Raw genomic sequence first — 14587 nt, 5'->3', positions numbered from 1 at the left:
CTCGCTGCCCTTTCTCTCTGTTCCAGGCACAGAGACGTGTAGATCAGAGCAGGCAAAGACACCCACCCTGGTCAGTCTGCAGGGAGCAGCAGGCAGGAACGGTCCAGCTCTGGTGTGCAGTCATGGAATCTTGGGATCATGGAATGCCAGGTTGGAAGGAACCTCAGGGATCATCTGGTCCAGCCTTTCTGGGCACGACTCCAGTTGATCTCAGGTGGCTCAGCACCATGTCAGGCTGAGGCTTCAAACTGCCCAATGTGGGGGAATCCACCACTTCCCTTGGGAGACTGTTCCAATGTTGGACGGTCCTGATGGGGAAACATTCACCTCTTGTGTCCAATGGGAATCTCCCCAGGAGCAACTTGTGCCCATGACCCCTTGTCTTTTCCATGGGACTCCTTGTCAACAGGGAGTCTCCATCTTCTTGGCAGCCCCCCTTTAAGGGCTGGAACATGGTGATAAGGTCTCCCTGAAGCCTTCTCTTCTCCAGGCTGAACAACCCCAGTTTTCTCAGCCTCTCCTCATCTGGCAGGTCCCCCAGTCCTCTGATCATCCTGTCCCAGTACCCACTGCAGCTTCACCAGTCCTAGGTGGACACTGCCCTTTTCTTTCTGTTGTCCATCATTGTCCAAACTGTCCAAACCACAGGTTAAGACCAACAAACACACAGCTCCACAATTCGGAGGCATGAAAGATTTGGGGTGGAAGCAAAGCCAGGAGGATCATGAAACCTTCTGCATCCTACAGCAGGTCTGTTCAACTGGAGAGGAGGAGACTGAGGGAGGGTCTCCTCAAGGCTGGTCAGTGTCTCCAGGGGGTCAGGAGGTGGGGACCAGTCTCTTCTCAGCAGTGCCCAGGGACAGGACAAGGGGCCATGGGCACAAGCTGGAGCACAGGAGGGTCAAGCTGAAGATGAGGAGGAGCTTGTTGCCTGTGAGGGTGGCAGAGCCCTGGGCCAGGCTGCCCAGAGAGGCTGTGGAGGCTCCTTCTCTGGAGACATCCCAACCCTCTGGAGGTTCCTGTGGGACCTGCTGGATGTGACCCTGCTCTGGCAGGGGACTGGATGGATGATCTCCAGAGCTTCCTTCCCACCCCACCGCTCTGTGACTCTCTGTGATTCTCTGTTATAAGCTGTCACCTCCCATCTGTGGAGACAGCCCCTGGAGACCTCCTCCTCCCATCCCTCTGAGACAGTCAGTACCTGGTGGACCCCAGCTGGAAGATTGCAGGACGTGCTCCATCGTGTCAGGAAGTTCAGCCATCCCTGTTGGATTCCTGAAACCCCCTTTTCCAGCAAGAGAGCTCATCACAGCAGAGCCCTGAGCACCACCCTGAGAAATGCCCAGTTCCTGCCACCCTGTGCTCATCTGCAGCAAATCCTGAAGATTTTAAGCAGCTGCAACCCAGAATCTCTGCATCAGACAAACAGGGGGAAAAAACAACAAACCCAAAACAAAACAAAAAAGGCTTCAGCAAGACTTTTGACCTTTTACAGTGAATAGTGTCTTTTATTTGAGCTGTTGCACACACGATGCAGAACAATGGCTGGAACATTCTGCGTGGCACGATGGCTCAGTCACACCACAAGGAGATGCAGAAGCAGCACAGGGTCCATCACTGCCCATGTGCATGAGATGAAGACTGGACCATTTTTTAGGAGGTGCTGCTGCCCACTTAACAGGACCTGAGCTGGAGGAAACCTCTGTGCTCAGGCTCTGGAGCTGAGCTCTACCTGGTGGGATGGGGGCAGTTGAACAACTAATGACAGGGATATTTGGAGGTGCTCCCAACACTTGGCCCAAGCCCTGTCCTCTTGACCTTGCTGCTGTAACATGTGGGAACAGAACAATGACCCCCCCCCCAAGGGAGGGGATCCCCACACTGTTGTCTGCCTGTTGGGGTTCACACAACACACCCTGAAGAGGTTCTTTGACCCACCCCATGGTGTGACTTGGGAAGAGGAAGCCACACACCCCAGTATCCTGCAGGGGATCTGATTGGGGCCTCCATCTGTGTCAATCACTGGCAGAAGGGCTTGGGGTGGCCACAGGCTGCTGGAAGGGAAAAAAGCATCATGCTAGGACGAGACATGGAAAGTCAGCTCCGGGTTGAGGAACAACATCTGAGTGGTTCTGCAGTTCTTTCATCTGGCAGTGACCCATGTGGATGGAGCACCAAGAAACCAGTCCACCAGCTCTGGCCAAGAACCCAGTTCACCAGTTCTGACCAAGAAACCAGTCGACCAGCTCTGGCCAAGAACCCAGTCCACCAGTGACTGAGATCCCAGTCCACTAGCACTTTCTAGCAGAACCAGTGGAGGAAGCTACCAGTCAGCTTCCACTCTTCCTGCACAGTGCCCTGAGCAAAGCCTCACGGATGTGGCTGGACTTTATGCTGTAGATAATGGGGTTGAGAGCAGGAGGAATGATAAGGTAGGTGTAGGCAACCAAAGTGTTGACCAGAGGAGGAAAATCCTTTCCAAAGCGATGGATCATGGACAGGCCGATCATGGGGATGAAGAACACTAGAACAGCACAAATGTGAGAAACACAGGTATTCAAAGCCTTGAGACACTCCTCCCTGGTTGCCAGGCCAACAACAGTTTTAAGGATCAGGATGTAGGACAGCACGATGAAGATGAAGTCCATCCCCACTGTTGATAAGAGAATAATCATCCCATAGAAGACATTGACCTTGATATCTGCACACGCCAGGTTCATGATATCAGGATGGAAGCAAAAAGAATGAGAAAGCTCGGTCTTGCCACAGTAGGTGAGTCTCTTGAGCAAGAAGGGTATGGGGAGGAGGGACACCACACCTCTCAGCAGAATGACCAGCCCTATCTTTATGACAGTTGTCTTGGTCAGGATGGACGGGTGTCTCAGCGGGTGGGAGATGGCAATGAAGCGGTCAAAGGCCATTGCCAGGAGCACAGAGGACTCGATGAAGGACAGGATATGGATGAAGTACATCTGAGTGAGACAAGCATCAAACCCAATCCTTCTCATATTAAACCAAAAAAGGCCCAGAGTGGTGGGCAGAGTGCACAGAACCAAGCCCAGGTCAGTGACCGCCAGCATGGAGAGGAAGTAGTACATGGGCTCATGAAGACTTTGGGTCTTCTTGATGATGAAGAGGATCATGCAGTTCCCCAAGAGAGCAACAAGATACAGAGCACAGAAAGGGATGGAGATCCAGGGGTGAAGGGCTTCCAGGCCAGGGATGCCCATCATGAGGAAAGCTGAAGGCTGATAGAAGGAGCCATTGAATTCCCACGTGGAATGTGAGTCATGCTCCATCCCAGCTCAGCTCACAGAACCCACACCTAAAACAAACCAACAACAGAAACTCCATGTAGTTGGACTCTCCACTGAACACAGAGGCAGGTAAAGACAAGAGCCACATCCCTCCAGCTCCCCACCAACCTTTGCAGATGCCCCCATGGTCTTTAGGACACTTGTGATTACCAGTGTCACATACGACGATGCTCTTGTTTATCCATTAAACTATGAAATGAAGGAAAGGATGGACATTTTTACTTAAAAAAAGAAGAAAAAGTTATTTTTTCTTAACATGGAAGTGAAAACCTTCCTGGTGAGAGTTACTGTTCTGCAGTTGCGTCCAAATGGGAATAATAGAATCACAGAATGACTTGAGTTGGAAGGGACCTTAAAGACCACCTGGTTTCAACCCCCTGCATGGGCAGGGCCACCTCCCAGCAGCCCAGGCTGCTCCAAGCACCATCCAACCTGCCCTTCAACACTGCCAGGGATGGGGCAGCCACAACAAATTCCACAAGCTGTGATGCTCTACTGAGTGAGAAAATGCTTTTTGTATGGTTGCCCCAACCGAGACTAAACTGCCAAGCATCTGGCTTCTCTGTGATGCTCCCTGGAGACAGGATGTGAAAATGCTGGGAGTTTAACTCCGATTTCTCGGCTAAGAAATCATCACTGGAAACAAATGGCGAAATAGAGGCTCAGGCACTCCAGTGCTGCTGCTCTCAGCACAGATGGCCACCAGATTAAGGTGGATTTTCAGCTGCTCTCATGTCCAACTTGTTGCCCATTCCATAATCTACCTGTAATGAGGCAGGTGTTTGTCTCTGCTCCCAAGGAACAAGTGATGGGACAAGAGGGACCAGGCTCGACTTGTGCCAGGGCAGGTTGAGGTTGGGAACAATTCCTTCCTGGCAAGGGTTGTCAGGGCCTGGCCCAGGCTGCCCAGGGCAGGGGGGAGTCCCCATCCCTGGAGGGGTTTCCAAGCCCTGGAGATGGTGCTGAGGGACATGGGGCAGTGGTGGCCTTGGCAGGGCTGGGGAAGCAGTGGGACTGGAGGATCTTAGAGGTCTTTTCCGACCCAAACAATTCTATCTTTCCATAATCCTACCTTACAATTAGGTGAAGAGAAACAAATGAGTAAACCCATGTGCCCATGACTTTCATGAATGACATCAAGCCAAAGCACAGGCAGGTGCAGGTTCAGGAGCACTGGAGACGTGTCCATGGAAAGTGTCTGGGTCCAAAGCAGAGGGGAGGAACATGGGGGATGTGGTGTGGTGTCTACACAGATACCAAGAGTTGGAGGTGAGTGAGGTCTTTGCAGACATCTTGCAGATGTCTGCTCCAGTGGGTTCAGCAGAAGGCCACTGAGATGGACAGAGGTCATTGAAATGCCCCAGGACACGAGGCCAAGGAAAGAGGCTTGTTCAGCCTGGAGAAGAGAAGGTTTTGCAGGAACCCAGGAGCAGCCTTCCCCTGCCTACAGGGAGGCTGTCAGGAAGGCTAAGCCAGGCTCTTCACTCCAGTGTGTGGTGGGAGGATGAGAGACACCAGGTGTAAGCTGAAATGAGGCAGTTTCAGACTGGATGCAATGAGAAATGTTTTCCCAAGATGATCGTCAAGCATCAGAGCAGGTTCCCCAGGGAGGTGCAATCTCCACCCTTGGAAGTTTTCAAGACCCAGCTGGGCAAAGCTGTGAGCAGCCTCGTCAGACATAACTGGCCCTGCTTTGAGCAGGACATTGGCCTAGAGATATTCTGAAGTCTCTGCAGCCTGAATGATCCAATGAGCCTCTGAGCCTGTGATCTTGCCATAGGTTTCAGTCCTCGTGGAGGCTTCAGCCACCTCAGCACAGTCCAGGTTCCTACACACAGAGCACCCTGGCAGAGCAGCTGAAGAAGCTCAGGGGGTCCCCGAGCCCTCTCTGTCCTTCATGGCTGAAGGCCTGGCTGGGTGGGTGGGGGAAAGCTGTGAATGTGCAGAGCAAGCACTAATTAGAGGGGAAAAAAATATCTGTGGCTTCAGTCTTAATCAAACCTTCTGTGGGATATGGAACAAGCAGGTCAGAGAGGGCTGAACGATGAGCTGGAGGGTTCTCACTATAACCCACTTCATGGTTTGCACAACCATACTTGTCATGATGATGTATTTACTATGTTCATAATATGATTCAGCTCCATCAGACTGGCAGCCTGTGTGGAAGTCTAATGGGGCAATAAATCCCAGAGCTTGGCAAGAACAAACATCTTCCTGCTCCTGGGCAGAAGCCACAGATAAGTGATGGGAACTGGAGAAGACCCGAAGCCATTTCATTCCCTCCAAGCAGGGACAAAGTTAGACCTTAGTGTCAAGAGTCACCTTGGCCAGCATGTAGCCCCACTGTGAAGGGACAGGTCTCCTTCTTCAGGAGACCCTCCCCAGCTCCTGGGACAGCACAGACATGGATGGAGCTGCCTGCCCAAGCCTGCCCTAAGGCATCGACACTGGTCTACCTTGGCAGTAGGAAGGTGTCCAAAGGTACCTCTGGGCCCAAGTGGTAGCTTGGAACTCCCCAAAGGGAGGGGGAAAGGGCCTCAAGATGCCCAGGGGAGGCTGAGGTTGGATCTGGGGAACAATTCCTTCCTGGCAAGGGTTGTCAGGACCTGGCCCAGGCTGCCCAGGGCAGGGGGGAGTCCCCATCCCTGGAGGGGTTTCCAAGCCCATGAGATGGTGCTGAGGGACACGGGGCAGGGGTGGCCCTGGCAGGGATGGGGAACAGTGGGACTGGGTGATCTTGGAGGTCTTTTCCAACCAGAACAATTGCATGATTCCATGATTCTGAGAGCTGTCCCCTTCTGCCAACTCAACAACACCTCAGCAGCAAGAACTAACCCACAGACCCTTGCACTTCAGTCTTCTCTGCAGGCTGAGCTAAAAAACACCAAGTAGGGGTGTGTGTGTGAGCCCAACAGCCTCCCCCCCAGCAGCATCTGGCTGAGATCCAGAGCTCTCCAAGACACTGAGATTCAAGCAGTTCCCAGGAATGTGGATGTGGATAAAGAGATTTTTAAAGCGCAGTGGGAAAGGAAGGTCTGGTGAGAACCCTCTGGGGTCTGTGAGAGAGGCTTCTCCTGCAAGAAAACCTCCCAACCCCTCCCGTGCTGTACAGAGTTATTGAGTTATTTAGAACAGAAAACCCAAGACCCAAGTTAGTTATTCAGCAACGGGCTTTCCCAGCTCTGCTCCTCCCCGTGTTCTCGGCTCCTACGCGCCGCAGACACGGATCCCACTCCAAGCTGTTTCCTTCCCCTCTGTGTCTCATGTGTGGGTGCATGTGTGTCTATAAATAATATAGAGGCAAAAAAAAAAAAAAAAAAGTATAAAGAAGCACAGATGCTTATTCCTGGGTGTATACACAACCCACAGCACACTCACACCTTGCACCTCCCAGCTGGCTGTTGTGACAGAGCAATCACACCTTGGGCACTGCAGCCAAGCCCTGGTGAGGAGACAAACTTCCATTTGCAGGAGGATTTAAACTTAAATGTAGGGACTAATGGCAGCACCTGGCTGAGAAAGGCACCTACCACGGGGAGAAAACCACCCAGGGGAAGAGGTCATGCAGATCCTCATGGAGGACACTGCACTTTCCCTCCTCTCCAGCCCTTGAAAACTACTTCCTGATTTCTTCCCTGTCTCTGAATTTTCTTTTCATCAAGAATTTAAGGGAAGTTCTGGTGCTTTAAAGGCTTCTTCCCAGCGTAGGCAAGAGCAGGGGCTTGGGAAGGATGAGACCAAGAGATCTGGTTTGTTTCCAAGAAGAGACTTTGCTATTTTAACAACCACATCACTGCCAACCCAAGCAAGCGAGGGCTCAGCCGCTCAGCAAGGAGAGGAGGATCAGTGAGGAATTCTGGGGATGCAGCACCCCCAGAACTGGACTTCTGGTGACTTTGCAGGCAAGAGCAGGAACACACCATTCCCACCAGCTGAGCTGGGTGGTGGAAGAGCACAAAAGTCCAGCACAGCAGCAAGTGGCACTATGATCCCACACTGGTTTAGGTGGGAAAGGGACCTTAAATCCCACCCAGTCCCACCCCTGCATGGGCAGGGACACCTCCCAGCAGCCCAGGCTGCTCCAAGCCCCATCCAACCTGCCCTTCAACACTGCCAGGGATGGGGCAGCCACAGCTTCCCTGGGCAACCTGGGCCAGGCTCTCCCCACCCTCACAGCCCAGAATTTCTCCCTCCCATCTCAGCTCCAGCTCCCTCTGCCAGCTGGAAACCCTTCCCCCTGCTCCCATCCCTCCCTGCCCTTGTCCCAAGCCCCTCCCCAGCTTTCCTGGAGCCCCTTCAGGCACTGGAAGGTGCTCTCAGGTCTCCCTGGAGCCTTCTCTTCTCCAGGCTCAACACCCCAACTCTCCCAGCCTGGCTCCAGAGCAGAGCTGCTCCAGCCCTCCCATCATCTCCGGGGCCTCCTCTGGCCTCTCTCCAACAGCTCCGTGTCCTTCCTGTGCTGGGGACCCCAGAGCTGTTCCCAGCCCTGCAGGGGGGTCTCAGCAGAGCAGAGCAGATGGGAAAGACCCCATGGCCAGATCTTCCCTGCCAGCCCTGCTTGTAATTACAACCACTCAGGTCCTCCTGAACACCCAACCCAACAGAACGGTGTGATCCACCCAAGGATCACTCTGGAGACCCACCTCCCCACCCACGCTGGGTCCAGCTCCGTAAACCACCACCCCCCTCACTAGTAAACAAGGATTGTGATGATCAACACGCTGCTAATTGCCCAGGGTACTCACCGAGGGGGCTCTGGCACCTTCCCGACCCGGGCAGCTCCACGTCCCGGTCGCGGTGCTGGGGATGGTCCCGGCGCTGGGCGGGCAGAGCTTATAACCCCCCCAGGACTGACCCAGCCCAACCACCCGGATCCCGGGTGCGCAAACAGCCCGAGGCCTCCCAGGAGCAGCAGCTTGGGAAACAAATCATCTTGCTCGGGTTGGTTGGTTTTGTTTGTTTTTTTGTTGTGGCTTTGGTTTTTTTCCCCATGGCTGCTGCTCTCCCGGCAGGCGCCGTTTCCCTCCTGGCAGTTTATTGGGCCAGGCCTTTTACAGCTCCCTGTGATTTATGACCGGCCCTGCTGGTGACGGACGTAATTTTTACTGTCAGAAAGGATCAGTAGTGCAAACAGTGATAAATTCTGCAGGAAAAGCGCTCGCGGCGTCGCCCCGAGGAGATAATATGACATGAAGTTCCAGCTAACCCCCCCCCCCCCCACACCACCCGTGAGCAGTGAGACAGTAAATGCTTAATTAAAAGAGTGATAAATGGCACAGTGAAAACAAACTTAATATTACGAAGCCAAACACAGCCCCGTGAAGCAGGAACCCTCTGCCGTGGCCCTGGAGCCTGTTTATCTGGAGGACTCGTGGTCAGGAGTTTATCTTTGCCACCTCAGCTGTGAGGTGGAAGTTGCTGTTAGCTCAGTTTCTGCTCCTGCCAAACCCAGACACGGGAGAGGGGATGAGTTCGTCTGTCCTCGTGTGAGGTGTCTGGAGCAAAACCAGCCTCTGGACCTGAGAGGTACCTCTGTGGTGGGGAACCAGACCGGGCTGGGGTTCTGCCCACCGAGGACACCAGCAAACTGTGACCCGGGTCCCCAAAGTGCTGCTGAGCTCAGCCAAAGAACTATTCATTCACAGGTATTAATTCTGAGCAATCATAGAATCTCAGACTGGTTGGGATTGGAAGGGAAATTAAAGCCCATCCAGTCCCACCCCTGCCATGGGCAGGGACACCTCCCAGCAGCCCAGGCTGCTCCAAGCCCCATCCAACCTGCCCTTCAACACTGCCAGGGATGGGGCAGCCACAGCTTCCCTGGGCAACCTGGGCCAGGGTCTCTGTTGGGGAAGAGGAAGAGAAGGGAGGAGAGGAGAGGAGAGGAGAGGAGAGAAAAGAGAAGAGAAGAGAAGAGAAGAGAAGAGAAGAGAAGAGAAGAGAAGAGAAGAGAAGAGAAGAGAAGAGAAGAGAAGAGAAGAGAAGAGAAGAGAAGAGAAGAGAAGAGAAGAGAAGAGAAGAGGAGACCTACAATGATCCTCTAGTTCAACTGGCTGACCACTGCAGAAAAGTTCCTGTAGAAGGGCAGATGATTAGAAAAGGTCTCTTCAGCCTTGAGAAGGGACAATAAAGCAATAGAGGAAAGGTCTGTGGGATAATACATGGGGAGGAGAAGATACACTTGGGGTGATTATTCATCTTTTCTCACACTGTGTGAACAAGAAGGGGGAGAAGCGCCCTGAAAACACCAGGCAGAAGATTTAAAACAAATTAGAAATCTAAAGACGTTTCATGAAGAATTTATGGAACTCACCACCGCTGGATGCTGAGGGAGCCCAGAGTACATAAAAGGTTTTAAAAGGAATTAGAGAAAATCCATGGGCGAGAGATTAATTGATTTCTATTAAAGATGACGGCCGAGGTGCTGCCTCCTGGTCAGAAAGCCTCTCAATTGACTGCTGGGTGCTGGGCCATGTGCCAAGGGAGAGATAAACTGTAAATTACCTTCCTAAATGGTCATTAATAGCCACTCTTCAAGGCAGGAGGGCAGGATGGAGGGACCTTTAATTTGATCTAGTGGAACAGTTCTTACGCTCTTCAGAGCAAACAAGCTTCAGGTAGAGAAGGTCTTTACGTTGAACTTGGGAAGATGCGTCACAATTGGCCATAATGAGACCAAAACTCAACCATGGCGGGGTGTGTTCAAGGCTGCAGAGATGCCAGAGCACAGAGCAAAAGCAGGAGATGGCCTTGGAGGCAGCAGGGAGAGGAGAGTGTCCTGCAGCAAAGGAAAGAGATGCTGCAGAGAGGTGGGAATGACCAGACCGTGGGAACTGGACAATGACTCAAGGGCTGAGCTGGTGGGAAGGAGACCTGAGGTTAGGAAAGGGGTGGGAAGTGAAACTGGGAAGCAGGTTGGTCTGGGTACAGAGTCACCAGCACAGATGGTTCTCCTGAACATCTCATCATAACCATTTCAACTGAGCTGATCCCATCCTGGGGCAAAGGCACAGGAAAGGTACCTTCACCAGGCCCCTTCTGGACCTGATTTTTTTCACACTTCTCCAGAAAAGGTCCAACTTTGAGTCTCTTTGGACTCATTTGGAGCAATCCCCAGTATCAACACAGGCTGGGAATGAAGGGATTGAGAGCAGCCCTGGGGAGAACAACTTGGAGTGTTGGGTGATGAGAAGATCAACATGAGTCAGCACCATGTGCCAGAGCCCAGAACCCACCCGTGTCCTGGGCTGTGTCACCAGCAGCGTGAGCAGCAGGGCCAGGGAGGGGATTGTCCCCTCTGCTCTGCTCTGCTGAGACCCCCCTGCAGGGCTGGGAACAGCTCTGGGGTCCCCAGCACAGGAAGGACACGGAGCTGTTGGAGAGAGGCCAGAGGAGGCCCCGGAGATGCTGGGAGGGCTGGAGCAGCTCTGCTCTGGAGCCAGGCTGGGAGAGCTGGGGTGTTGAGCCTGGAGAAGAGAAGGCTCCAGGGAGACCTGAGAGCACCTTCCAGGGCCTGAAGGGGCTCCAGGAAAGCTGGGGAGGGGCTTGGGACAAGGGCAGGGAGGGCTGGGAGCAGGGGGAAGGGTTTCCAGCTGGCAGAGGGAGCTGGAGCTGAGATGTGAGGGAGAAATTCTGGGCTGTGAGGGTGGGGAGAGCCTGGCCCAGGTTGCCCAGGGAAGCTGTGGCTGCCCCATCCCTGGCAGTGTTGAAGGGCAGGTTGGATGGGGCTTGGAGCAGCCTGGGCTGCTGGGAGGTGTCCCTGCCCATGCAGGGGGTTGGATCTAGATGATCTTCAAGGTCCCTTCCAACCCAAGCCATTCCATGATTCTATGAAAAACCAGGAAGTGAATAAATGGGAAGTTACAGATTGGCTGGAAAAGGGGGAGGCCGGTGGGGGACCCAGTGGGAAACAGAAAAAATGGGGAATATTGAGGGGAAACGGGGGGAGGATGAACCCATGAACAGACTTTTGTTTGCAAAGTGGTAACAGTCCTTTATCAAGAGCTGAGAGGAAGAGGAGGGTCAGGGGTGAGACAGGTCTGAGGGTGAGCACAGAGACAGCTGCAGACACGGTCAGACAGGAGTTCTCTCTGTTCTGAGCAGGAATGTAAAATTCTAAATTTCTAAAAATAATGTTTCCCCAGTCAAATTTTCTGTGGTGCCTCCGGCTCCCAGGGTTTGGCCAAGGTGATGAAGGGATCACCCCATTTCTCCAGCAGGCAGCTCTTTTGTTGCTCCCCACACATGCTCTCATTGTTCTCTGGTCCAAACCCCGTCCATCCCACCTGGCACTAGTGCTTGGCTTGGGCTCAGGACCTGGGCTCCATCCCTTTCCTCCAGAGCAGGCTCAGAAGCTGCTCCTGGGTCAGCTTGGTCTTCATCCCGTAGATGAGCGGGTTGAGTGTGGGAGGCAGCAGCACGTAGAGATCGGCCATCAGGATCTGGAGGTGGGAAGGATCTCCTGGCCCCAGGGCTGAGTGTAGAAGGAGAAGAGCCCGGGCACAGAGAAGAGCGGGATGACACCAATATGGGACCCACAGGTGCTGAAGGACTTGACAGAACAAGAGGGAATGGCTTCAAGTTTCAACAGGACATGATCAGACTGAACATTAGGAAAAAAAATATTCACAGCAAGAGTGTCAGACCCTGGAACAGGCTGCCCAGGGAGGTGGTGGAGTCACCATCCCTGGTTGTGTTTAAGGTCGTTTGGATGTGGTGTTGGTGGATGTGATTTAGGGGAGAACTTTGTAGAGTAGGGATGATGGTTGGACTCGGTGACTCCAAGGGTCTTTTCCAACCTGAATGGTTCTATGATTCATGACTTCAGACAAGCCTCTCTGGAGGAGACACCCAAGACTTCCCTCAAGATCAGCACACAGGAGACAGAGATGAGGACGGAGTCTGAGCCCACCACAGTGGTGGCAACCATGAGGCCGTAGATGCTGTTGGACCTGGCGTCCCCACAGGCCAGCTTCACCACCACCAGGTGCTCGCAGGAGCAGTGGGGAATGAGTTGGGGGCCACAGGAGGACAGGCTGGTCACTGTGCAGGTCGCAGGGGTGATGGTGGGAGCACCGGGCACCGCAGCAGCCAAGCCCAGCTTGGCAACGGCGGGACCAGTCAGGATGGCAGAGCAGTGCAGAGGCTGCAGGTGGCCAAGTGCTGGTCAAAGGCCATGGTGAGCAGGACCCCAGACTCCACTGTGGAGAAGCTGTGGACGAAGAACATCTGGGCCACGCAGCCCTGGAAGCTGATCTTGCGGGAGCGGGTGCAGAAGATGCTCAGGAGCTTGGGCAGGGTGGACGTGGTGAGCAGGAGGTCAATGGCCACCAGCATGGAGAGGAAGTAACACAGGGGCAGGCCTGGGTCCATCCTAGCCACCAGGAGGAGAGTGGTGTTCCCCAGAACTGCCATGGAGTTCATGGTGCAGAAGGGGAAGGGGATCCAGAACTGAGCATCTTCCAGCCCAGGGATGCCCGTCAGGATGGAGGAGGAGGGACTGGAGTGATTTGAGTAGGACATGGGCACTGGTGCAGAGCTGGAAGGGAAGCCATGGGAACACTTGGTATAGACAGGGAGAAGTAGGAGCTGCAGCAAATACTGCTCTGGACTCCAGCCACTTCTCAGGCACCCAGAGCAGTGACCATGTCCTCCTGCCTCTTCTCCCACTACACTTAGTTCCACCACAGGCAAGACACAAACACACATGGTCTCAGGCAAAAAATATGGGAGTTATTTACCTCTCCTCCCACCCTGGGCTGGCCTCTGGCCGTTGTCCCCACCCTCAAACCCATAGTTAGGGAGTTACAAACCAGGTGTTGAGCACATTTGGTGCCATCAGGACAAAAGTCTAAGATGGGAGGCAGGGGAAGATCCAGAACACTTGGAGGAGGCAGCTCAGCAGGACTATGGTCACCAGATACCTCGAGGGTGTGAACCATCTCCTCCTGCTTCCCACCCTGGGAAACTGCAGCAGGTGAACATTTGCCACCTCAAGGTTTGTTGCTCAGAGCATTTTTGCTGTGAGAGCTGAGACCTGTGGAAGCAACACACTGACCTCCTGTGTCCCCCAGCACTGTCACCTGTGGGGTGTCCTGATGGAGCCCCGATCCAAACCACCTTGCTGGAGTCCCTCTGTGAGTGGGTGTCCCACCTGCAGGGTCCCTGTCTCCTGTGTTAGAATAATGAAATAGTTTTTACCTTCAAGATCACCCAGTCCCACTGCTCCCCCAGCCCTGCCAAGGCCACCCCTGCCCCGTGTCCCTCAGCACCATCTCCAGGGCTTGGAAACCCCTCCAGGGATGGGGACTCCCCCCTGCCCTGGGCAGCCTGGGCCAGGCCCTGACAACCCTTGCCAGGAAGGAATTGTTCCCCAGATCCAACCTCAGCCTCCCCTGGCACAACTTGAGGCCGTTCCCTCTGGTCCTGTCGCTTGTTCCTGGGGAGCAGAGCCCGACCCCCCTGGCTCCAACCTCCTCTCAGGAGCTGCAGAGCCAGCAGGTCTCCCCTCAGCCTCCTTTGCTCCAGGCTGGACACCCCCAGCTCCCCCAGCTGCTCCTCACAAGTTCTCCAGCCCCTTCTCCTTCTGCTCCAGCCCCTTCCCCAGCTCCCTTGCCCTTCTCTGGACACGCTCCAGCCCCTCCATGTCCTTCTTGTCCTGAGGGCCCAGAACTGCCCCCAGGACTCCAGGTGCCCCCTCCCCAGTGCCCAGCACAGGGGCACGATCCCTGCCCTGCTCCTGCTGCCCACCCTGTGGTGACACAGCCAGGATGCTGGTGGCCTCCTTGGCCACCTGGGCACCTGTTGACTGATGTTTAGCTGCTGTTGACCAACCCCCCCAGGTCCTTTTCCCCCAGGCACTTCCCAGCCACTCTGCCCCAAGCCTGAAGTGTTGCCTGGGGTTGGTGTGACCCTAGTGCAGGACCCAGCACTGAGCCTGGTAGAACCCCATACAGTTGGCCTGGGCACATGGATCCAGCCTGGCCAGGTCCCTCAAATCATGGATCCAGCCTGGCCAGATCCCTCTGTACATCCTTCCTACCCTCAGGCACATCAACACTCCCACCCAACTCAGTGTCACCTGCAAACTGACTGAGGTTGCACTCAGTCCCCTCATCATGGCCCAGCGTGTCCTGAGGCTGCAGTGCTGGTCCCTTCCATGGGACCCAGGGTGCCTGCACCTCCTCACCCTCAAGCCCTTTCTGAAACAGAGTGGTGCTGTGGATTGTCCCTGTCCCGCCAGGAGGACAGAGGCACAGAAGGGTTAAATC

General features: G+C 54.3%; 2 protein-coding genes across 2 annotated transcripts; both read right to left on the bottom strand.

The window, feature by feature from the left end:
- Positions 1 to 2330: 2330 nt before the first annotated feature.
- On the bottom strand, positions 2331 to 8077 carry LOC127380170 (olfactory receptor 51G2-like). Its single transcript, XM_051608770.1, has 2 exons — positions 8063 to 8077; positions 2331 to 3325 (listed from the first exon to the last, which is right to left on the bottom strand). Exon 2 carries the CDS (start codon positions 3297 to 3299, stop codon positions 2331 to 2333), a length of 969 nt encoding a protein of 322 aa, XP_051464730.1. The 5' UTR covers positions 3300 to 3325; positions 8063 to 8077.
- Positions 8078 to 11626: 3549 nt separating this feature from the next.
- On the bottom strand, positions 11627 to 12839 carry LOC127380176 (olfactory receptor 52K2-like). The gene is given in 4 exon segments (XM_051608776.1): positions 11627 to 11775; positions 11778 to 11891; positions 12147 to 12464; positions 12467 to 12839. Coding segments are annotated over 4 exon segments (954 nt in total).
- Positions 12840 to 14587: the final 1748 nt, after the last annotated feature.

This window comes from Apus apus, chromosome 1, assembly GCF_020740795.1.
Source record: "Apus apus isolate bApuApu2 chromosome 1, bApuApu2.pri.cur, whole genome shotgun sequence".
Classification (NCBI taxonomy): Eukaryota; Metazoa; Chordata; class Aves; order Apodiformes; family Apodidae; genus Apus; species Apus apus.
Note: the sequence above shows the minus strand (reverse complement) of the source record. Positions and strands in the feature narration are given on the sequence as shown.

Excerpts from the sequence above, each read along its gene's own strand:
- LOC127380170 (XM_051608770.1), bottom strand. The coding sequence starts at position 3,299 with ATGGAGCATGACTCACATTCCACGTGGGAATTCAATGGCTCCTTCTAT.